This window comes from Pseudophryne corroboree, chromosome 11, assembly GCF_028390025.1.
Source record: "Pseudophryne corroboree isolate aPseCor3 chromosome 11, aPseCor3.hap2, whole genome shotgun sequence".
Classification (NCBI taxonomy): domain Eukaryota; kingdom Metazoa; phylum Chordata; class Amphibia; order Anura; family Myobatrachidae; genus Pseudophryne; species Pseudophryne corroboree.
Genome location: NC_086454.1, coordinates 78,926,022 through 78,951,348, shown reverse-complemented (window position 1 = coordinate 78,951,348; position 25,327 = coordinate 78,926,022). Strand labels below are relative to the sequence as shown.

General features: G+C 47.6%; 1 protein-coding gene across 3 annotated transcripts in view; it reads right to left on the bottom strand.

The window, feature by feature from the left end:
* Positions 1–25,327, bottom strand: part of DNAJC24 (DnaJ heat shock protein family (Hsp40) member C24) — a 214,030-nt gene that overhangs the window by 71,902 nt on the left and 116,801 nt on the right. For all 3 annotated transcript variants that reach the window (XM_063944444.1, XM_063944445.1, XM_063944446.1), the window contains exon 3: positions 14,702–14,840. In XM_063944444.1, coding sequence (XP_063800514.1) covers positions 14,702–14,840 — 139 coding nt within the window. The remainder of the gene's footprint in view (positions 1–14,701; positions 14,841–25,327) is intronic.

Genomic DNA, 25,327 nt, shown 5'->3' with positions numbered 1-25,327 from the left:
CGGGACCCATCCATGGCTGGGCCTGTGATCGTCCCTCTGGAGCTAATGTCCAGTAGCCAAGAAGCCCAATCCACTCTGCACGCAGGTGAGTTCGCTTCTTCTCCCCTTAGTCCCTCGATGCAGTGAGCCTGATGCCAGCAGGACTCACTGAAAATAAAAAAACCTAAGTCTATACTTTTATTCTAAGCAGCTCAGGAGAGCTACCTAGATTGCACCCTTCTCGGCCGGGCACAAAAACCTAACTGAGGCTTGGAGGAGGGTCATAGGGGGAGGAGCCAGTGCACACCACCTAGTCCTAAAGCTTTTACTTTTGTGCCCTGTCTCCTGCGGAGCCGCTAATCCCCATGGTCCTGACGGAGTCCCCAGCATCCACTTAGGACGTCAGAGAAAAGAGATTTAGAATTCCTCTGGGCTATCTCCCATAGAGGAGCTCAAAGGGACTAAACCCTGTTGACGATTGGGGTACCTCTCTGACCGCAAACATCAAGTAAGGTAGGAGCAGATCCCAATCTCGTTTTTCTTGTGACACTGCCCTCTTTATCATTTGCTTAAGGGTTTTATTAAATCTTTCTACCTGGCCATCTGGCTGCGGATGGTACACCGAGGTGGTAATCCTGTCTACGTTTAGCAACCGACATAAATCTTTCATGGGTTTAGACACAAAAGGTGTACCTTGATCCGTTAGGACCTCTTTCGGTATTCCTAACCGGGTATACATGGTTAGTAGTTCTCTGGCAATAGTGCTAGATTTCATATTGCGCAGGGGTATAGCCTATGGGTACCTCGTGGCATAATCAACTACCACCAATATGTATTGGTTCCCCCGAGCAGATTTTTCCACTGGCCCTATCAGATCCATACCAATCCGCTCAAAAGGTACGGAAATGATAGGGAGGGGTACCAGTGGAGCTCTAAACTCTGGCCGTGGGGCTGTTCTCTGGCAGACTAGGCATTCCTGACAATATCTCTTAACGGAAGCATAGATGCCAGGCCAAAAGAACCTTAACTGGATGCGTTGGAGTGTTTTCTCCTCCCCCAGATGGCCCCAGATGGCCACCCCACAAATGCGTATGGGCAGCTTCTAACACCAACCGCTCCAGTTTTCGGGGAACCAAGAGCTGATCTACCCGTTTCCCTTGTAAAGTAGCGACACGATACAGCAAATCATTTTTCAACACAAAAAATATGGTACACCCTCGGATGGTAAAGCATCAACTACCCTGCCGTTAACTACTTTAACAGTCTCAAAGGCGTGTGCAAAATTGCTGTCATCGCGTTGATCTCTCCCAAAGTCCTGCAGTGATATATTCTCACCAGCTGGGTTCCAATGGGCCTCGGACTCGGTCTCTTGGGGTGGTCTGGGACCGGCAGCCTCTCTCCCGGATGCTACACTTTGGTAGTCTCTGGTCTCTGGCTTCTGAGTTGTTTCGGTGGTTGACGGTTTGTGGGTAGCATGCCAGGTAACCAGCTCCTGCAGCAATGGAAAGTCCCGGCCCAGGATCAGCGGATACGGGGGTCTGGAGGCTACCGCCGCCGCCACCACCTTGAACGACCAGGGGGCACTCCTCCACATCGCTATGGACGCACAAAACCCTGACAGGAGGTTGGACCTTGTCAGCTCCCGGGGGAACCACGCTGGCAGCGACAATGGTGAGCTCACTGCCGGTATCCACCAGGGCCCAAATCTCCCAGTTTCCCACCTGTACCTGCACCCGGAACAGGGAGGAGTCTGCTTGGGATACCCCTGCCGCCATGCTGACCAACGGCCGAGCCGTTTTCCCCACACTGCAACCCATTGGCTCGCCCTGATTCGGCCAGTCCCGCCGTACATGACCAGGCTTGCCGTACTGGAAGAACACCAAGGGAGGCGGAGCCTTTGGTTTAACTACTGGGACCTGAGTTCTGGGTTCAGGTGTTGGCCCGTATCCTGACCTGGCTTTATTCAGCTTTCCCAGCGTTAGGTGCCGCTCAATCACCACCGCCGACTCCTCAAATATCTGGGGGTCAGCCTGAAGGGCCCACTGCTGCACCGAGCGGTCTAACACTCGCATAGCCTGGTCCAGTGCGACTACTTCCAGAATCTGTACTGCAGAGTTTTTATCCAGCTGCAACCAGGCCCTTGTCAGTCAGGCTAGTCTGGCCAGCTGAATCCTGGGAGGCTCAGAGCCCTCCAGCCACCAGTCATGGAATTCTTGGGCTTTGCTGGGCCCCGTCACTCCATTCCTATCCAGTATAGCCTTTTTCAGGCCAGGATAGGAGCGTGCCTCAGCCACAGTCATGTCCACATTTGCCCGCTGTACCTCCCCTGTTAAACAGGGAGCCAGCTTGTCAGACCATTCCTCCGCAGGTCATTACAACTGCGTGGCCGTGCGCTCAAATGTGCAAAGGAATGCCTCTATATCATCTGCTGGGGTGAGCTTTGGTAGCCTTTCCCGCTCTGGCTCAGATTTTTTTAAGCGCTTTTTTTTTTTTAAATAAAGTATTTTTATTTCGAAGGAGAGTAGTTTGCATACAGACATTGCATAACAGGAACACATTAAACACGTAATGACATGTCCTCATCGGGGAACAGCATTCACTTTCGACTTATTTTCAAACTATGTCATTTGCTCATAGGCGCATAGGAATGTACAGTTATATATACCATTATTTTGCATTATCCGTACACTCTAGTATTCATGAAATCACATTATACTTTGTTTTGTTCCCCCCCCCCCCCCCCCCCCCCCTCAAATATAACTCTTACGGACAATCCGTCCGAGTAAAACCCTTTAAAAGAGAAGAAAACAATCAGAAACCAAACACAGAGAACCCCAGAAATAAAAAAAATTAAAAAAACAAAGAGACAAAAAACATTATGGGGAAGAGGACGCATTGGGGGATACTAGCACTCTAAATCCTACCCTGTCCAGATGGGCACAGAGCCACTCTCTCATTCACAACCCATTGGGTGAGAGGGAAGCCTATGGCCCTAGAAGATCATAACTTGGCAAATCCAGGACCTGTTAGTAACCCTATCACCATTAAGTTGTAGGGTCTGGGACGGAGTATATGGATTCCAGCCATGGAGACCAAATTCTTTCAAATTTAGCGGAGGCATTGTGTTTCATATAAATGTATCGTTCCTTAAAAACAGTGTCGTTTATTAGTGCCTTAAGAGCGGGGAGTGTAGGGCCCTTAGGGGCCATCCATAGCCTCGCAATGCTCACCTTCGCCATTGCACATATGTTGCGAGCATATAGGCCCTCTGGACCAGACACAAAGTCAGAGCTACCCATTCCCAGGATGCAAAATTGCGGAGTAAGCATGGCCTCGTCCACCCCTGTGTTCCCCAGAATCGATCCGACCCCCGCCCAGAAAGCCCGCAACACCGGACAATCCCAAATGAGGTGCCAAAAAGTACCTGCAGTCATCCCACACTTAGGGCAGTCACCCACACGACCCGTCCCGAATTTGGCCAGTCTGGCCGGGGTCATATATATTCTATGCAAAAGGAAGTATTGTATCTGTTGATACCTGATGGATTTGGTAATCGTGCACGGAGTTTCCAAAGCAAGGGCCCAGTTCTCTTCATCTATGGGGCCCAGATCCTGCTCCCATTTGACACGGAGACGTGTCAAAGGATCTATATGGAGTTTGGCGAGTAGATAACCATAAGCATGGGAAATCATCTTAACTCGACCCAGCATACTTGCAAAGGTCTTAATGGGAAATGGTATAATTTTAGGGGGGGAATTGGCGAATTGGGACTGCAAGGCATGTCTGAGCTGGAGGTATCTAAAAAAATAGGAGTTAGGCAAATTAAACTCATCTTTTAGTTGTTGGAAGGATTTGAGCGTATTATCCGAATAAAGGTGATTTATGGAAATCACTGACTTAGGGGCCCAAACTTCCCTCCCCTCGAGCGCATACAGTTCAGGGAGCCATTTAGAATACCAGAGGGGGGTGTCCGGGTCCAATCCATCAAATTTCAAAAGAATTTTTAGTGCCTGCCACACCTTCATGGCTTGGTATATAAGAGGAGGGAGGAACCGGGCCAAGCTCCCACTCAGCAACACCTGCAGGGGGGATAAGTCGGGGAAGTAGCATCGGACAAATACCCAGTGTAGAGAAGTGACGCCAGTATCCTGCACCCATGCACTAATATGAGACAGCTGAGCGGCATAGTAGTACATCTGAAAGTTTGGCAAGGCCAGACCTCCGTCGCTGCGCAGCCTGGTGAGAGTGTTCTGTTGTATTCTAGGACGTTTGCTAGCCCATATTAAAGAAGACAGGACACTATTCAATTTTCTAAAGAAGGATGGATGAATATATACAGGGGATTGCAGAACCACATATAGAATCTTAGGTAGTATTATCATTTTTACGAGGCTGACCCTGCCAGATACAGTCAATGGAAGCTTACACCAAGTCTTGGATTTACGAGTAATTTGTTGCATGATCGGATCAAGGTTCAAAGGTGTAAAGTCAGAGGGGTCATTGGTTACCTGAATCCCAAGATATTTAAATTTCGCCGTCCAACATAGCGGTAGGGAGATTTTAGGAGCAGCAGGGGGGGGGGGCAATCACAGGCATAATAGAGGACTTAGACCAGTTAATATGAAGGCCTGAATATACACCGAACTCCTCAATCAATTGCAACACTGTAGGCATAGACCTGGTGTAATCCTGCAGAAACAACAGCATGTCGTCAGCGTAAAGGGCAATCCTATCCTCACGAGGGCCGGTATGAATGCCCACCACGCCTGGGTGGGACCTTATTAGACAGGCCAAGGGTTCGATGGCCAGGGCAAACAAGGTTGGGGACAGAGGACATCCCTGCCTGGTCCCGCGAAACAGGCGGAACGAGGGAGAGATATAGCCATTCACTGAGATCCTGGCAGTCGGGTGCTGATAAAGCAATTTAATCCATTTTATAAAATTAGGCCCGAAACCCATAGCTGTCATGACCTCCCATAGATAGGACCACTCGATACTGTCAAATGCCTTGGCGGCATCCAGTGAGACCACTACCGAGTCAGAGGGGAAGTCATATGGGATTTGTAAAATGGTATATAATCTACGTAGGTTAATAGAAGTGGACATCCCTGGCATAAAGCCGGTCTGGTCGGAGTGGATAATGGAAGTAATTACGGTGTTGAGTCGAACTGCTAAAATCTTTGCCAGGATCTTAGCGTCAGTGGGAATCAATGATATCGGTCTATAGGATTCTGGGGATTTAGGGTCTTTTCCGGGCTTCGGGATCACTATAATAATCGCCTCCGCCATAGAGGGGGGAAGTTGATCATTAACAAAAATATCAGAATACAGGGCGTGAAGCCTAGGACCGAAGAAATCAATGTGGGTCTTGAATACTTCTGAGGGGATGCCGTCATAGCCCGGTGCCTTGCCGCTGGGAGACAAGCCAATAGCCGCCGTTACCTCTTCCAGAGTTAATGGTGCCTCCAGCATCTCAGAGGCCTCCGGGGGGAGTGTGGGTAGGGGAATATTACTTAAATAAGCGGAGAGGTCTGATGTCGAGTCTACCAGTTGTGAACTGTAGACCTCAGCATAGTAGGAGCGGAATAGCTGCGCAATTTCCGGCGTGGTGTTCACAAGGGCGCCATCGCTACCGGTCATCTGAGCAATTGTAGAACCTGGGCGGTCACTGTGCACCAATCGAGCCAACAGGCCACCTGGCCTATCGCCCTGCATGTAAATATTAGTAGCCTGAAATAGAAGCGAGCGCGAGTTTTTATCAGACAGATGAGCCACCCATGCCGACTGGGCCGCCAGCCAGCGTACCTTCAGCGCAGGGGTGCCATCCACCAAGTATCTAGATTCCAAATCCCTGGCGTCACTCTCAAGGGCTCGCTCTCTCTCCCTGCAGGACATTTTGAGGGCAGAAATACGTCTAATATACGTTCCCCTTAGGAATGCCTTAAATGAATCCCAAACCACTGTTCCGGGGGCCGAGCCTACATTGTCAGTAAAGTATCCCTCCCACTGAGTCACCTGGTCAGAGCAGTCACCTATTTGCAGCAGCCAGGAAGGATGCAGTTTCCAATAAGATTGACCCCTCTGGCTCACCATAGGGGAGTGATCAGATATACCCCGGGCCTCGTATTGGACGTCAACCACCCTAGGGAGAAGAACGGGGGAGAGTAGGGTCAGATCGATCCTGGAGAACGAACCATGCGTGCCAGAGAAGCATGAAAACTGTCTAGTCGTAGGGTGCCGAGCTCTCCACACATCCACCCACTGCAAATTATTCAGAAAATCAGCAAATTTAGTAGGACTAGAGCGGACCCCAGCAGCCTGCGGAGAGCGCCACCTGTCTAAAGCTAAATTCATGACATTGTTAAAGTCACCCAAGCAGATTACCGGGGTGTCCGGAGAGGAGGCTATGAATGAAGCGGCTTGCTGTAGTACATCGTACGAGAATGGGGGGGGGATATAAACCGCCAGTATGTAGTAGGGTTGGGAACTTAGTCTACATTCAAGGAACACAAATCGACCGTATTTGTCAGTCTTGACCGATACCAGCTCAAATTGGACCGATTTCTTTATCAGGATTGACACACCCCTGGAGGAAGAGGAGTGAGAAGCGTGATAGGCCCAGCCCACCCAGGGTCTTCTAAGTGACAGTAACCTATTCCCCTCCAAGTGAGTCTCGCAGAGACATGCAACATCCGGACCATATTTCCGAAGTGTAGTTAATACTAAGGAACGCTTTATCTTATTATTTAAACCTCGAACATTCCATGTCAGAAATTTCAAATTAGCCATAGATCTGGTAATATTCTATGTAGTAACCTAAAGATACAGTCCAGCGAATATTCCTGGAAATTGTTAGTGAGGGTAATAACAGTGCTATACTACTCAATCCCTGATTCTTAATCGACAGTATCCAATGCATCAGACATACTTCCCACATCAAAATGAATGTACTCCAAAACAAATTTAAGCATGAGAAAAATAACAAACTATAGAAAGAAAAAAAAACTTGTGTAAGGCACAGCAACAAGCTGTTCGCTGAACTCTCCCCCCCTCCCCGTATACCACCCCTAACTTCGGCATACTTAAATCCCAAACTATCGTTTCTATCTCTCAAGGGCTAAATACTAAACAAAACCCTTAACCAAAGTCAAGCGATCAAGAGAAAGAAAAGAAAAGTCCTGAGCCACCAACGCCAAGGGGGGGCTCCCTGGACAATGGGTAGATGCCTCTGGTGGTCCCAACCGATCATTAGACAGTGCAGGGCCTCAATCCGGGGCCATCTGGCGCGCTCCCGGAGCATATCTGTCCAGCCATTGGGCCGCCTCTCTAGGGGAATTGAAGAATTTGGTTTCCCCGTCCGCTACCACCCGGAGTCGGGAGGGGAATAGCATAGAGTAGGAGACGTTCAGGTCTCTGAGGCGCCTCTTGATAGGCATAAACTGGGCTCGATCCTTCTGGACTTCCGCGGCAAAATCAGGAAAAGCAGACACGGTAACCCCGTTTCTGGTAAGGGGGCCTTTTGTGCGTCCCAACCGGAGGACCGAGTCACGGTCCTTATAATGCAGAAATTTGGCGATGAAGGTGCGCGGAGGGGCGCCAGGAGGTAGAGGACGAGATGGTATCCGGTGTGCACGCTCCACCGTAAACTGTGCCGTGAAGGATTCAGCGCCGTACAGTTCCTTAAGCCATGACTCCAGGAAGACCTCAGGCTGGGAGCCCTCCTCCTTCTCCGGCAGGCCCACAAATCGCACATTATTTCTACGCAGCCGACCCTCCATGTCTAGTAATTTGGATTGAAGGGATGTTACTTGCTGGGTTACCGTGGAAATAGATTGTTTCATAGGACCGCACATATCCTCCAGATTCGAGACACGGGTTTCTGCCTCTCCCACTCTCTCTCGTATGCGCTGGACGTCCTGCCGAAGCAGTGAGAGATCACACTGCACTTTCTCCATCTTATCTGAAAGACGCTGTTCCGATCCAGCTATTGCCTCCAGCACTTGTTGAAGAGATGGAGCTGCGGGTGTGTCCTAGGGGATTCAGCAGCTGTTGCAGATGGGGAGTAGGAGTGGGACGGAGAGGCCCCCTGCGAAGCGGCCTGCGAGGCCCGTTGGTTTAGTGGGTTAGGTTGTCTGGCAAATTTCTCCAGCTTCGCCGCAGCCGTGCGCTGGCCGTCCCGAACCATGACGGACAATAGGTAGTAACAGACACTCCGGTATAATCTCAGGTCAAAAGCGTAGAAGGAGACTTCAGCAATGAGTGAATTTTAGGGTTGTAATAAGCAGAAACACATCCGCAGCTGGTCTCCAAAGTAGTAGGCAAATGTAAAAGAAAGTACTGGCAGCGTCCCAGAATATAGGTGAGAGCAGGAGCGATGCAGTTATTTAGTATGTAAAATAAGACAGCAACTGAAGTCAAAGTGTAATTTGATCCCAGGAGGTAAAAGTCACTCACCAGTTACATATCAGTCAGCCTTTAAGTGAGAGTGTTCCCTCTATGACTGGAAGCAGCAGTCCAGAGCAGTGGGGCCGGGAATCTCCAAAATTGAGGCCGGGGATCCGGAGGAGGTATAGGCCGCAAATCCCGAAGTATGTCTCCTCGGCCGTACAGACCCCGGGGAGAGCGGGGAAATCGCCTGCCGGTGCCCTGCAGCGTAGGGAAGAAAAGCAGGGTATTCAGGCACACCAAAGGGGCCAGGATATTACAGGAGGATGTTTAATCCAGGGAGCTCCCGGGATCTGCTTCCTACTCCTGTGCTGCCGTGGCCACGCCCCCTTTTTTAAGCGCTTTTAACTCATCGCACAACACTTGAATTTGAGCATGCTGTCTTTCAGCCTGGGTTCGTTGGCCCTCATGTAACATTTGAATTTGAGTTTGCTGCCCAGCTATCTGGGCTTGTTGCCCCTCATGTAACATTTGAATCTGGGTTTGTTGCCCAGCTGCAAGTTCAACAAATTGTTTTAGCAATTCCTCCATATTGCCCTGCGTGGCCACTTTAAGGACAAATCTAGGAGGTTTAATATAATGTGCCAGGCTTATCAAACAGGCCAAGCCGACACCCGCCTGCTTTGCTGGCTTATTTAACACATAACAGCAAACAGTCTGCCTATAATGCTATGGCCCTTTTACTTGCACTGCATAACCAGAGAGGAAGAAAAGAAAAAGGAAAAACCTGCAGTTTAAACACAGGTATGCTTACCAACCTTTCTGCTGTACACCGTGTCCTTGCTTGCATTCTTTTCCACCACTTGTGACAAGGTGCACACACACTGGGACTCAGATGAACACTTACGGTGTTTATTTTGCATAGCAGGTCAGCACACAGCAAGTTGATTCCATACAGTCAGTATTATAGGCAGTAGCATACAGGTACTCACAGCATAGCAGAATATTGATAGGCTCCAGTGGTCCCTAGTCTAACCCACACAACCCGGCCTATCACTCGGGTAGCTATTCCACCATCAAGAGCAAGGTGACTCTGCCCTGGAAACCATTATATCAGGAAATCCCAGGTGCTGCTGATCACACACCTGGGATTCTGCTACTGCTTCCAAAACCTGGTCTGGATCCTCCACATTACTTTTACATGGAACAATGCTGTCTCTGCCACAATATATATATATATATATATATATATATATATATATATATATATAATGTGGCTGTGGATGGCCCGGCACTCCTGAACGCCTATGTGGTAAATGCTGCGGTGCCCTCCGGGTGACTCCAGGTCACTGATATACGATGTAGATGAACGGCGGCACTCAGACAGCCTCCTCAATATTGAGGAGTCTGTCTGAGTGCCGCCGTTCATCTACATCGTATATATATATATATATATATATATACATACACACACACACACACACACACACACACACACACACACACACACACACACACTACATGTATGGTCACATGCTGCAATAGAACAGGACGGCCACTAATTGATCACAGGGTGCTCTCTTCTCATCATCACCTACTGTATCTGTTCCGTTTATAACATCCAAAATAACCACCAAGTTCCCCCTCCTCATTTAAGATTACTGTTAGCATTCCAATGCAGAAGAAGAGTTGCATGAAGAATATATTCATAAAATAATTACTGCCATGTTTTACTATGTGCTCACCGTTCTGGAATGATAACATTTCAGAGATCTCAGGGCACATGTATTTTTGTAAGCGATAATTTCACCAGCTTTACTGCCACATGGCACTTTACCTGCTATTGTGCTTTACAGATCCCACCGTGTTAATGAAGGTAACGCAGCGGAACACTCGTGAGAGGTTCAGTCATGGAAAGCAGAGAGCTGTCCAGAGTATAGTGCTGGTAATTCTATTGCAGCGGCTGGCTCACACATAGTCATGGGTGTAACTATAGTGTGGACCCAGGTTGTAAAGTAGCATACCAATTTTACAGATTTGTCTGCTAAGCAAATGGGTCTGATCCATTGCCCAGACTGAATTGTGTGACATTACATTTTCAGCGAGAGGTGTGTGTAGTGAATGTTAAAATGGTAAGGGGGCACTGTAATGTGGCCCAGTTTGAACAGGGGGCACTGTAATGTGGCATAATATGAACTGGGGACACTATGTCATAATGTAAATTGGGGATACTGTGTGGCATAATGTGTACTGGCAGCCCTACAATGTGTGTATCATGTAAATTAGGGTACTATGACGGTTCACAAGATAAGCTAGGGCACAACTATAGGGGCATAACATTAACTAGGGCACTACTGTGTGGCATAACATTAAGTAGGGCACTACTGTGTGGCATAACATTAACTAGGGCACTACTATGGGGCATAACATTAAGTAGGGCACTACTGTGTGGCATAACATTAACTAGGGCACTACTATGTTCAGAAAATGAACCAGGAATCTATTATTCTATTGCACTGGTAACTCATCACCCCAGTGTTCCAGTTTCCCATACAGCCGGCATCACATCACCAACTCAATTCACCTAATGGGAAAATTGGGAAAATTCACCTAATACAGCATCCAGTCAGGTTTTCCAACTTTGCCAAACTGCCACATCTGTAAATGAGAAGATCCTATATAAAGCCAGCTCAATCCCGTCCTAAGGTCCCAAGCCAACACCCAGCAGCTCAACCTAGTCCAGATCCCCAACCTGATTCACATACTCTCATTGGGGTATAGATGTGGTGATTCGATAAATAAATATTGGCTAGTAAGGTATCAGCCTGCCAGACAGCTGCAGCCAATCCGGGACTGTTTCGGGAAACTGGTTCTCTCAGACCTCATGGACTGAGGTAACCGACCTCTGCTGACTGAAAATGGTATTGCTATTGTGTAGATAAATATAACTTCTTTATTTGCTTTGAAAATAGTTGTGCCTGATCACTTTGAGAAGCAATTTCTGTTCTATTTTCCAACCCCCTTTGACCCTAAATGAATGCAGCAAAGCATCAGAGAAATCCAGTATGTATGTTCTAGTAGACATGGTCTGCTCTACTTGTTTTCGCATTCTATAGAACCTGTATAATGGACCTTTTCTACTTTCACAGGGAAAGAGAGGCTCAAATGAATAGGAATGATATTTAAACATAATTCCATTGTACTGTATGATTCTGGCAGTCACATTAAACGTATGTTGTTGTCTGTAGACTTATGTTTAATGTCTTCTAGGAGATCTCCCAGTATCATATATGGTTTCAAAAGTGACTGCATCTTGGTGTCTAGTATTTACGTTTGTAGGGATCACTTGCTGTTCTCTTTGTACTGTGTTTGTGTCCTGTGCAAACAGGGGGAGATGTATGAAGCTGTGATATGAGTTTGAGGTAGGATTTATTAAGTACATTCTATAAATTATAGGTAGGAGCTGATTGGTTGCCATGGGCAACTTCTCCACTAACTCACTTCTAAACTGTTTTCACTGCTTAGTACATCTCCCCCTAAGACATTTTACTGTACATCTCACCCTGAATCCTCTAACTGCCTAAAGAGCTTCAGTATCTGCTACTTTCCCAGCTTGTGGATTGTGGAACCCATACAGGTCCTAGGTCAGTGTTGGGACCGTTTAAGAGGTCATACTGTAGCTGAAGTGTGTAAATGAAAGAGGGCAACATTGTTTCGGCAGAAGGTCAAAGCTTTGCTGCGTCATCCCATGCATGTGCCGTTACAAGACGTTCCGACACACGTCATGCTATAAACCCCTAACCACAAAATCTCTGCATATCTAACTTTGGTAAGTGTTCACAACAAGGTGGAATACATTAATGTCCAATAAAACATAACCATAAAAGGAAAAACTAATCATGGACTGTTGTCTGCTATCAACACTGTCTACTCTAGAATAAACTGCATAATCTGGCCAGTCCATTGGGTTTATCCAGTAATAAGGAAGCAATTTCATGGCTTCGTTGCCTGAAACGCTAATACTGAGAAAACACTGGCAGCTTATCAGGGAGGTTTACAGGCTTCTAATTCAAGAGGTGTAAAATCTACAGAGACACTTTCTTAAATAATGATCAGCAGAATGGTTATCAAGACAAGTCTCTTATGGAAACAAACATTTTCTAAATTAATTTTGCAACCATAAACGATTTTTTCCATTTATAACGTAGAAACATATAGGGCGGAATTCAAATGGTTGAAAAGATGGTTGGGTGTATTTTTTCCTATCTAATAAACAGGAAAAAACAGACACCCAACTGACTTTTCAAACATTTAAATTCCCCCCACAGTCTGTCAGATAATACTTAATAATGATAATTGTGGGGCAGATGTATTAAGCCTGGAGAAGTGATAAAACAGTGATAACTGCAAGGTGATAACACACCAGCCAATCAGCTCCTAACTGTCAATTTACATATATTATTATTATTATTATTATTATTATTATTATTATTATTGTTATATTATAGTATTAATTGTGGCTCAGTGATGTCACAGGTCCTTAATAAATGGGTAGTCTGAATAATAAGTAGACAAACTGGATACATCCACAGGACGATGTATAGACAACACGCACACTTTAGAGAGATATGTCATGAAAATAAAGTACCACTGGATCAGGTGAGATGCGCCCACTTGAATTGACCCCCTGTGGCGTGGTAGCCTTCTCTATGTTGGCCATGTCCATTATTAATTCTGATATGAAGTGTCTATCTAGGCCTGGTGTAACAAAGCAGGCAGTCTCCATAGAGTGTTAGCAGCAGGGGAGATGGAACGGGGAAGAGGAGGTGCACTGGATAGATGGAATCTGGTAAACAATCTACAGAGGCAGCTCTCTTATCAGATGTACTGAGGACTGATGGTGGCAATGCATGAAAGATAAGCCAGAGTGTGTTACTGCAATGTGCCGCTGAGTGTTTTCCCCATAGGCAACACACTATTATTGAGTCCCCCTCCCATTAGCAAGGAGGGTGGGGATACATTTATTGAAGGCTCTAATGGAAGGCTGAGGGACTCCTACCCCCAGGCCTTAGCAGAAAGACAGGCTATCACATCATGTAACGGGAGCCTGTGTGTGACAGATCTGACCTACATTTCCCCCTTCCTTGTTCCCAACAGCCTGGCGCTGTATGAAGAAGATATTTTCTCTGAAGCACAAAATAAAAAATGCAGGCGAGAGATGCTAATTTATAGAAATGTTACACTCATTTAACTCTTAAAATCAAAGTCTTACTGTACACACACATATATATATATATATATATATATATCTATCACACACACATAAAATATATATATATATATTTATACACACGTTAGTGTGTGTGTGTGTGTGTGTGTGTGTGTGTGTGTGTGTGTGTGTGTGTGTGTTATTATACTCTTTACCTATGGATTTAAATCAGATTTAATAGAAATTGGCGATTACTAACATACAGCTAAGGCTTATCTAACAACACGGTACAAACAGAACAGATGGTCTGTATCATCTACCAATCCACTGAAGATAAAGGCCTGTATGCACGGGCCGATGTGGGAGAGATGTGTGCTGAGCGAACCGCTCAGCACACATCTCTCCCCCCGCTCAGCACAGCGCGATGTGTGCTCAGCGTGCAGGGGGAGACGGGGGGGGGGGGGCGCTCATTTCACCCAGCGGGTGAAGTGAGCGACCTGCTAGATTGGCCTCCAGGCCAATCTAGCACCAGCGATAGCGATGTGCGGGGCTGCGCATCGTTATCTCTGTGAGGGGTACACACGGAGTGATCATGCTTAAAATCTTAGATTTTAAGCAGCGATCGCTCCGTGTGTACCCCCCTTTAGCTTTCCCCAGGCAACTACAAGTTATACTACTTAAGGCAAGACACTGATTGACTGTCATAGCACATAGTGCACCTGTATTATATGATGTATATGATGTTAGGGTCTCTCAGGTATTTCATATACTGCTTTCTGCTGTTGCTTTGGGGTACAACATATCATCAGAGGTCGCAGTGATGCAGTAACACAAATGAGTCGTTCAATACTAACTTACAAAGCTATTCCCCTAAAGGCCTACAAAAAGCACCCGCAAATACTGTATATCATGTTATGTTACACTGAAGTTCTATTCTGTATCTTATATCACAAATAAATATCAAAGTATACAAGCTGCAGCCAACAAAGGGTTAATGAATCAGCTTTCATCTTGCTTCTATTATTCATAGAGCAGAGAAAAGACCCTATATGAGTAGGACAGAGGACTGAGCATTGCGCCGGTCAGCCCACCGGAAGACCCAGCCCGAGACTGCCTGCGAGGACCTACCACGCCGCTGCAGGTCATAGGCGTGCTTTGTCTCCTCGTTCCCCAGAATCTTCCACGCCTGATTGATTTCAATAAACCTCTGTGCGCCCTCTGTTACTGGTTCAGCTGCATCGTCCCTGCGCTGCTTGTCTGGATGGTACTGCCCGTGGAATACAGGAGGAAAAGAGAGAGAGAAATGTGATCAATATTACATTTCATCCATACAGTTGGGAGGATAATAATAATAATAATAATAATAATAATAAATAATCTGTTATCAGCTTTGAATGAAACAGTATATATAAAAAATATATATATATATTTTTCATTTTATGCTTTTATCTACAGGACACAGCTAGTTATCAATATTACAGCAACACTATTTGAGTATTGATTTTTCTCTGCTTCACTGATCTGGGATTACTCTGCATTTAGGGCAGCACAGAATCCATATAAGATGTTTTCCTTTCTTACCTTAAAGTGGACCTGTCACCTGTACAGAAAGGAGGCAGCTAATTATGTGGGCTGAACAAGTAGCCATGAGAATGCCGCAACTCACTAGGGACTAATATCTCATGACTATTAGGCAGTACATCAGTGATATCACTGGATCCTAGCAAATAGATAGGCTGCCAGCTCCCCTTCACGTTCACTGTCTGTTGGGGTGCCCTCGAGGCTCTATTACCAGGCTTCTGCTTTCACCTCTTCATCCATGTTCTCTCTGTGTAATACACTCATATTGTCCCGCTACCACCTCTATACAGATGACACACATATCTAGCTCTCCTCCTGACCTCTCTCCTTCTCTTTTATCCGTGTGTCCAAAGGGGTGTGGTTCATCAAATCGGCACCATCTAGGTCGACAATGTTTGAGTCAACCACTGAAGGTCGACAGGCAGTAGGTCGACAAGGATGGAAGATCGACATGGTTCCTAGGTCGACATGTTCTATGTCAACAGTTCACAAGGTCGACATGAGTTTTTACCGTTTATTTGGTGTTGTTTACTCCGTACAGTGACTGGGAAGCCGAATTAGTGCACCGTGTCTCCTCGCATGGCTTTGGGCAAGGAGCCTCGCTCCGGTACCGCTGCGCTCGGCACAGGTTACTATTCCCAATTGTAGTCCACGTGGATCGTTGCGTATGAAAAAGTTCAAAAAAATTTAAAAAAAAAAATGTGAAAAACTCATGTCAACCTTGTGAACTGTTGACATAGAACATGTCGAGCTAGGAACCTTCCATCACTGTCGACCTATAGTGGTCGACTAAAACAGTGTCGACTTTCAGACCGGATCCCGTCCAAAGGCCTCTCTGCTATCTCCACCTATGTTACCTAAAGCTTGGCATGTCCATAGGGAGCTCACTATTACCCTCCTTTTCTTTCTAGTATCACTCAACCCCTCCGCTGGCCTCTGTCATGGTTGTCTCATCTTTGCTCCACTCTCAGCTGCACTCCACACATCTGGAGGGGGTGTGTTGGGGGAAGGGCAATGTTATAGCCTGCGAGAAGCACAAAGTGGGAGACTTTGTGCAAGTTCAACCTAGTTTTGTTGTGTAAATAATTGCCACTTTAAAAAAAAAAACGGGAGAACTCACACAAAAGAGGGGTATCCAATCAACCAAAGTAAAACATTGGGAGTGAAAAACGGACAATATTTTACAATCAGGATTGCCTGTAAAAAAATTAATTTTCTCATGAAAACACCGGTTCGGTGAAACCTGTGTGTGTGTTTTCGCTGGACGTAACACTGTTTTGCTTTTTGGGGATTTGGCTTGACCTGCCTGAGGTCGGTGAAACAAAATCCCTGATAAGCCGTGACTTGTGCCAGCTTATCGTGGCTAGTTGGATAGCCCCCATGCACAGGTAATTGGATACTGCCAGAAGTCTCTCAGTTCCTACTTCTCGCAAGCTATCACATTAGATTTGTAGCAAAGCTTGGAGGCATGAAGTGGAGAGAAAAAGTGCTAACCAATCAGCTCTTACCTGTCATTTTGCAAACAGTCTGTAACATGACCGTTGTGAGCTGATTGGCTGGCACTTCATTTCTCTCCAAGCTTTAATAAATCTCCCCCAATGTCACTTACTTGTAAAAATAATATTGCTAATGGCAAACAGAAAAGTGACAGAAACAGAAACTATGGAATCTCCATTAAGCAGAAAAGCTGAAACATCCTATACAACATTTTATACAAAATAGTTTAAACTATTACAAAATACACATTACAAATAGTTCTGAAGTATATACACTTCTACAGGTTGTCCGTACATAGGGGGTCATTCCGAGTTGATCGTAGCTGTGCTAAATTTAGCACAGCTACGATCAGGCACTCAGACATGCGGTGGGATGCCCAGCACAGCCCCCCCCCCCCCCCCCCAGAGCAGAAGTGCAAAAGCATCGCACAGCGGCAACATCACGCAGCCGCCGCGGCCCGCCTCCCCAGTGGTCCGGCCACGCCTGTGTTGGCCGGACCGCGCCCCCTAAACGGTGGCTTAACGCCGCCGTCCAGCCCCCTCACGCCCAGCAACTGCCTCTGCCTGTCATTCAGGCAGAGGCGATCGCTAGGCAACGACGGCCTCAGACCGTCTGGCATACGCGGCACACTGCGGCGCCGGCGCAATGCGCAGTTCTGACACGATCGCACCTCTGTGAACAAATGCAGCGTTCGATTGGGTCGGAATGACCCCCATAGGCAGGGTCAGATACCGGTGTGTCGAGCATGCCAGCTTTATATCCAGTATGGTGATCACTGGTGTGTTCAGATGAGGACATACAATATGAACCAGTGACATGCAGTCAGGGCAGGCACAGCCTCACCTGTCATACTCCGGTATACTCCAGCATTTTCAGTAGAAATATGGTTAAAATAATACAAATAATATATATAACTTACAAATATCATCTTTGTATTATCATACCTCACAACTTTCCAGCGCACAGCCGCACGCGACCTATCAAAGGGGCATGGCCTTGTGTGGAATAGGCGTGGCCTCGCCCCGAGTGGCCATGGCTTCGCGGCACTGACCTGTGGTGCGACATTTTGGGTGGCGTGCCCAGTTCTCCTGAAGCAGCTGGGCAGCCCCCTGCTCACCTCACCACCTCCTGGCGCTGATACTAACCAGTGCCTCCCCAGCCACCGACCTCACCACACCTCACTGATAATATGAGCATTCCCGAACAGATGAGTTCAAGTCATCTTATGCCCACAAACAATGCAATTTGTATCAAATTATCTATCTCTGTAACAGCCTATCAGAAGTTTATGATGCACACACAGACAACTTCAGGATAAAAACTGAACTGAGAAATACACAAACCACAAAAAGCACCATCTCATAAAGTGCTGGGTGCATAAGATCATGTGTATTCACTAAAAGTCGATTTTGGACGATGTTGATCAATTTTTTTTATCAATGTTTGGTCGATTTTTGATTGATTTTATGTTCAAGGTCTAGATCACACATTTACTAACAGATGATTTTTGACACTGTTTAAAAAAAAATGTCAAAAATCATTTGTTAGAAATGTGGGATTTAGGATCCTATTCAGTAAGGACAGAGCCGGCGCTACCCGCTCAGCAGCTCCCGCAAAACAGGGAGGCGCCGGGCTGAAGAGGCGCTCTCCCCGCTCTGCTGTTGCTGCTGGCTGCCGCTGCGTCTGTCACACTGTATGACAGACGCAGGCAGCGTGAAGCGCGGCTCCGGCTCGGTCCCTCCCTCCTGTCTCCTCTCCCTCCTCCCCACTGCACTTTAGACAGGGCGTCGGCAGCACTCTCCCGCAGATCTGTGTGCGGTAAGTACCACATACCACCTCCATCTCCTCCCCCTCCGCTTGACGTAAATGTAAGGGGGCATTAACTGTTGCACTACTACTGTCGGCGTTCTGTGTGTCACTAGTGCTCTGGGCATTATGTGTGGCATGACTACTGTGCGCGCTCTGAGAGGCACTACTACTATGGGCATTATGTGTGGCCCGACTACTGTGGCCGTTCTGTGTGGCACGACTACTGTGGGAGCTCTGTGGGGCACGACTACTGTGGGCATTATGTGTAGCACGACTACTGTGGGAGCTCTGTGGGGCACGACTACTGTGGGCATTATGTGTGGCACGACTACTGTGGGAGCTCTGTGGGGCACGACTACTGTGGGCATTATGTGTAGCACGACTACTGTGGGAGCTCTGTGGGGCACGACTACTGTGGGCATTATGTGTGGCACGACTACTGTGGGAGCTCTGTGGGGCACGACTACTATGGGCATTATGTGTAGCACGACTACTGTGGGAGCTCTGTGGGGCACGACTACTGTGGGCATTATGTGTAGCACGACTACTGTGGGAGCTCTGTGGGGCACGACTACTGTGGGCATTATGTGTGGCACGACTACTGTGGGAGCTCTGTGGGGCACGACTACTGTGGGCATTATGTGTGGCACGACTACTGTGGGCATTATGTGTGGCACGACTACTGTGGCCATTATCTGTAGTATGACTACTGTGGCCGCTCTGTGGGGCACTACTACTATGGACATTATGTGTGGCACTACGGTTGTGGGCGTTCTGTGTGGCACGACTACTGTGGCCGCTCTGTGGGGCACGACTACTATGGGCGTTATGTGTGGCACTACTGTTGTGGGCGTTATGTGTGGCACTACTGTTGTGGGCGTTCTGTGGGGCACGACTACTGTGGGTATCATGTATGGCATGACTATTGTGGGCATTATGTGGGGCACAACTACTGTAAGCGTTCTGTGTGGCAAGACTACTGTGGGCGTTCTGTGTGGCACGACTACTGTGGGTGCTCTGTGGGGCACTACTGCTGTGGGCGCTCTGTGTGGTACGACTACTGTAGGCATTATGTATTAGGGGCGCTCTCACTGTGGGCATTTATGTGTATAGGGGACACTACTGTGGGTATTGTGTATAAGGAGCACTACTGTGTGTCGTAATGTGAATTAGGTACATAACTATTTGCTGCAATATGAATCAGGGGCACTACGTGTGGTATAATGTGAATAAGATTGTGATACTGTGTGGCGTAACTTGAATTGGGGATACTATTGTGTGGCCACGCCCCTGCCATGTGAAACCACACCCCTTTGGCGCGAACTGTCCCTTTATTACATATGGGAGGGCGCAAATATATTGTTTGCAGGGGTCGCCGGACACCCTAGCATCGGCCCAGAGTAAGGATTGCAAAGTCTGCTTTTTAGCAGAATTTGCAATCCTTTGACTTGCATGCTGGGGGTGGTCCATCACAGGGCAAGGCCGCCCAGCGTGCTAATCGCTGCTCCCTCCTCTGCGACCATGCACTAAATGCGATCGAGCCGCAATTAGTATACGGTCGCAGAAATTAGGGAAGCCTCCTGCTGGCGTAGCCTGGCTGTGACGGCAGGAGGCCTGCTGCCATCTTTTTGATCAGAACGCCCACGCCACGCCAGCCATTAGCGCCGCCATGCCCCCGTAATGCTCCGTCTCTGCCTTGGAAACGTAGCGTTGCCGCCTCCTCCCGCCCTGAGAACGCCTCTGCCTGTTGGGGCCAACGCAAAAATTTGGGTTGGATCGCGATTTGCGATCCAACCTGAATTAGCCCCTTAGACCCTGAAATACAAAAATCAACAAAACATTGTTAAAACATCGACCCAGAACGACTTTTCGTAGATAAGTTAAATAATGTAGTAAATGGAGTGCAATCTACGGAGTGGAGTACCTCAGGGATCTGTACTTGGACCAGTTCTCTTTAATATCTCTGTTAAGTGGTATTGAAGGGAAAGTAAGCCTTTTTGCAGATGATACAAAGATTACACACCGGGAGGGATAAAACAAATGATTGATGACCTAGGTAGGCTTGAGAAATGGACAAGAACGTGGCAACTACAGTTTAATGCAATAAAATGCAAAACCATGCACTTGGGTCTCAAAACCCAAAAGGCTAAATATAGTATCAAGGGTACTATACTGGAAACTACTGAGGAGGAAAAGGATTTAGGAGTTACTATTTCAAGTGACTTAAAGGCAGGAAAGCAATGCAACAAAGCAATGAGAAAGGCAAGTCAGATGCTTGGTTGCATAGGGAGAGGAATCAGTAGCAGGAAAAAGGAGATTTATGGTAAGAACTTACCTTTGTTAAATCTCTTTCTGCGAGGTACACTGGGTTCCACAGGGATAACATTGAGGTGTAGAGTAGGATCTTGATCCGAGGCACCAACAGGCTAAAAGTATTTGACTGTTCCCAAGATGCTCAGCGCCGCCTCCTCTATAACCCCGCCTCCGTGCACAGGAGCTCAGTTTTGTTAACCAGTCCAATGCAGAAGCAGGTAAAAGAGACGACAACCGTTAGTAGCCACAAACACCACATTCTCACGACAGGAGAAAGTGTCAGCGGTTAATGCCATACCAACCCAAAGAAGCTAAGTGCGTCAGGGTGGGCGCCCTGTGGAGCCCAGTGTTCCTCGCAGCAAGAGATTTAACAACGGTAAGTTCTTACCATAAATCTCGTTTTCTGATGCGGGGTACACTGGGCTCCACAAGGAATTACTTTGGGGATGTCCTAAAGCAGTTCCTCATGGGAGGGGACACACTGTAGCGGGCACAATTTTTCTCTAAAACCATACCGACAAGGCAGAAATATGAACCTTGAGGGAGGCCATACGAAGGCCTAAGTCCAGGCCCTGTTGCAGGAAAGCCAAAAGGTTGTCCGTACTAAACTTGTAAGCGTCATGATTGTTAGATGCGCACCAAGCAAAGTAAGAATTCCAGACCCTATGATAAATCCGAGCAGAAGCCGGTTTACGGGCCTTCAACATAGTTTGAATGACCGCCTCAGAAAATCCTTTGGCCCTCAGAACTGAAGCTTCAAGAGCCACGCCGTCAAAGCCAGCCGGGCCAAATCCTGGTATACACAAGGTCCCTGAACGAGGAGGTCTGGACGTTGCGGAAGCAGAAGAGGCCGCTCTAACGAGGGACCCTGTAGGTCTGAGTACCAATGCCGTCTGGGCCACGCTGGTGCGATCAGAAGTAGGATTCCTCCTTCTTGCTTGAACTTCCTTATTACTCTGGGCAGGAGTGACGTACGGCATCCGAAAATTCCACGGAATTGCCAGTGTGTCCATTAACGCCGCTTGAGGATCCCTTGTCCTTACTCCGAAGACCATAACTTTGTGATTGTGTTGAGATGCCATCAGGTATACGTCTGGTAGGCCCCACCTGTTCACTAGTAGCTGAAATACTTCTGGATGGAGGCTCCACTCTCCGGCGTGAATGTTCTGATGACTGAGGAAGTCCGCTTCCCAGTTGAGGACCACCGGAATGAACACTGCCGATATGGCTGGCAGATGGCATTCCGCCCACTGAAGAATCCTTGACACTTCCTTCATTGCCATAGGGCTTCGAGTGCCGCATTGATGATTTATGTATGCCACCGTGGTGGCGTTGTCTGACTGTACTTGAACAGGCCTGTTCTGTATCAGATGCTGGGCAAGGTTCAGAGCATTGAACACCGCCCGCAATTCCAGAATGTTTATCGGTAGGAGAGACTCCTCCCTGGTCCACCGACCCTGAAGAGAGTGTTGCTCCAACACCGCGCCCCAACCCCTCAGACTGGCATCCGTTGTCAGGAGTACCCAGTTGGAGATCCAGAAGGGACGACCTTTGCTCAATCGTTGGTCCTGTAGCCACCAGCTCAGTGACAGGCGAACCTCCGGAGACAAAGAGATCACGTGAGATCTGATCCGGTGAGGCAGGCCGTCCCACTTGGTAAGAATCATCTTCTGCAGAGGGCGGGAATGAAATTGAGCGTACTCCACCATGTCGAAAGCCGACACCATGAGGCCTAGTACTTGCATCGCCGAGTGTACCGACACTCGCGGGCGAGGGAGGAAGCATCGAATCCTGTCCTGAAGGTTCAGGACCTTCTCCTGTGACAAGAACAATCGCTGGTTGTGAGTGTCCAACAATGCCCCCAGGTGCACCGTGCTCTGAGCAGGGACCAGGGAAGATTTCTTCCAGTTGATAAGCCACCCGTGGGCTTGCAGAAACTGGACCGTCAGATCCAGATGACGGAGAACTTCTGGGGAATTTTCCAGGATCAGCAAGTCATCCAGATACGGTAGGATCCCGTCGCCCTAACGTCGGAGCAGGGAAGTCATCACCGCCATGACCTTGGTGAAGACTCGCGGAGCCGTGGTCAATCCAAAAGGTAAGGCCCGGAATTGATAATGGAGGTTGCCACTAGCAAACCGCAGGTATTGCTGATGCGACATGGCAATAGGAATATGGAGGTAAGCATCCTGTATGTCCAGGGAGACCATATAGTTCCCGGGCTCCAAAGCCAGAACAATAGAGCAAAGAGTTTCAATACGAAACTTGGAGACCCTCACAAAGTTATTCAAAGACTTGAGGTTGAGAATGGGCCAGGAGGAACCATTCGGTTTCGGTACTAGGAACAGCAGTGAATAGTACCCCCTGCCTCACTGAGCCAGAGGCACCGGCACTACCACTCCTGTGTCCAGGAGGGACTGTACCACCAAGTGAAGAGTTTTTACCTTTACCTGATCCGAAGGGATGTCTGTCAGGCAAAATTGATGAGGGGGACGTTTCTTAAAGGATATGGCGTATCCGTGAGTGACGACTTCCCTTACCCAAGCGTCTGAAGTGGTCTTCAACCATACCTGGGTAAACCGTAGTAGTCGGCCTCCAACCCTGGGATCCCCCAGGGGGAGGCCCGCCCCGTCATGCAGCAGGCTTGTCTGATTTGGAAGCAGGCTGAGGCACATTTAGGTTTGGGCTTAGTGGTTTTGGAAGTGCGAGCCTGTTTCGGGTACGCATGACCCTTTGCTTTACCTGGAGTTCGAAAGGAACAAAAGGAAGTACTCTTAACCTTCAGAGCCGAAGGAGCAGTACCAGGTAGACATGCCGTCTTAGCGGAAGCTAAATCAGCAACAATCTTGTTGAGATCTTCACCAAAAAGGATGTTCCCCTTAAAAGGGAGCACCTCCAGGGTTTTCTTAGAGTACAGATCCTCAGATCAGGACAGCAACCAGAGAATCCGGCGAGCCAGAATGGACGTAGTAGAGGCCGTGGCCGCCAGAACACCGGCATCAGAAGCCGCCTCCTTAATGTAATGAGAGGCTGTGACAATATACGAAAGACATTGTCTAGCATTATCAGAAAATTTGGACGGCAGCTCTGCTTCTACCTACCGAGCCCACGCTTTAATAGCTTCTGCAGCCCAAGTAGCTGCAATAGTGGGCTGATGCACAGCTCCCGCAAGGGTATAAATAGACTTTAAGCAACCCTCCACACGCTTATCCGTCGGTTCCTTCAGAGAGGTGACAGTAGTGACAGGCAGAGCAGAGGACACCACCAGCCGAGCGACTTGCAAGTCCACCGGTGGCGGCGTTTCCCAATTTTTACTTAACTCCACAGCTAGGGGGTAGCGAGCCAGCATCTTCTTGTGAGGTGTGAATTTCTTTCCTGGATTTTCCAAGGATTCTTGATGTATATCAACTAGGTGGTCAGAATGAGGCAAAATTAATTTGGTAACCTTCTGACGTTTGAATCTATCAGGTTTCTTAGAGGAAACGACAAGTTCTGGGTCATCATCAATTTGAAGAATCAACCTGATAGTCTCTAATAGGTCAGGAACATCCACCTGTGAAACATACTCCGCATCAGAAGCATCTGGATCAGTGTCTGAGGGGTCAGTATACACGCCAACCTCATCAGATGAAGTATCTGAAACATGAGTGGATTGTGAGGAAGTAATGGCCCACTTAGAGGACCCCTTGGTCTTAGGCGGGCGAGGGTTATGTTTCTGTTTAGTCAATGAGTGATTCTATTGCTGTAACTGAGTGAACAGGAGATCTGCCCATGGTGGATTAACCGCAGGGACGATATGTGGCTGTAAAGGCACATGAGGTCCCATAGGGGACGTAAGTCTAGTTACCAGCATAGTCAGTAAATTAGAGAAAGCTCAAGGCGGGTCGTTATGTGCCCTCGTTGCTACAGACTGACTGGGGGGGTAAGGAACCCCCAGAACCTGAACCATCCGCTGCTATGTTTTCCTCTAATGCATCTGTGGCATCACCACCATGTATTGCGGGATTAGCCACAGAACCATCGCCCCTTGTAGCTGACATGTTATGAAAGCGTAAACCACAGGCGACAGTACAATATCAGCAGATATAATACCTAACCAAGAACCCCCTGTGCAGTGTGACAGCACAAAAAGAGGATTCAGGGGGTATATGGTGACTGAAAATCACAGAGAAAAATACAAAATAAGTATATCCTGTGAAATACCTATATCAGATAATAACACTGATGCACTTAGTCCCCCTCAGGGTACAGTATGTAGATATAGCAGTATGAGTGAGATACACGAAGTAGATATCACACAGCAGCTATATGCACACACACAGTCACATGTACAATGCAGCAATTATGACAAACAATAAAACTGCACTGGACTAGCAATACTATGTAGTACTAAGTAAAGCTATATAGACTTATAGATATATCAATGCACAGTAAAGACTGGATGTATATCACAGGGTACTTGTACTAAATAGCCCTGTAGTAATGCACTGTTTCTTAACTAACACTGTCAACAGACATGTAGAATACTTAAGTGTCCTGTAAATGCACAGCGCT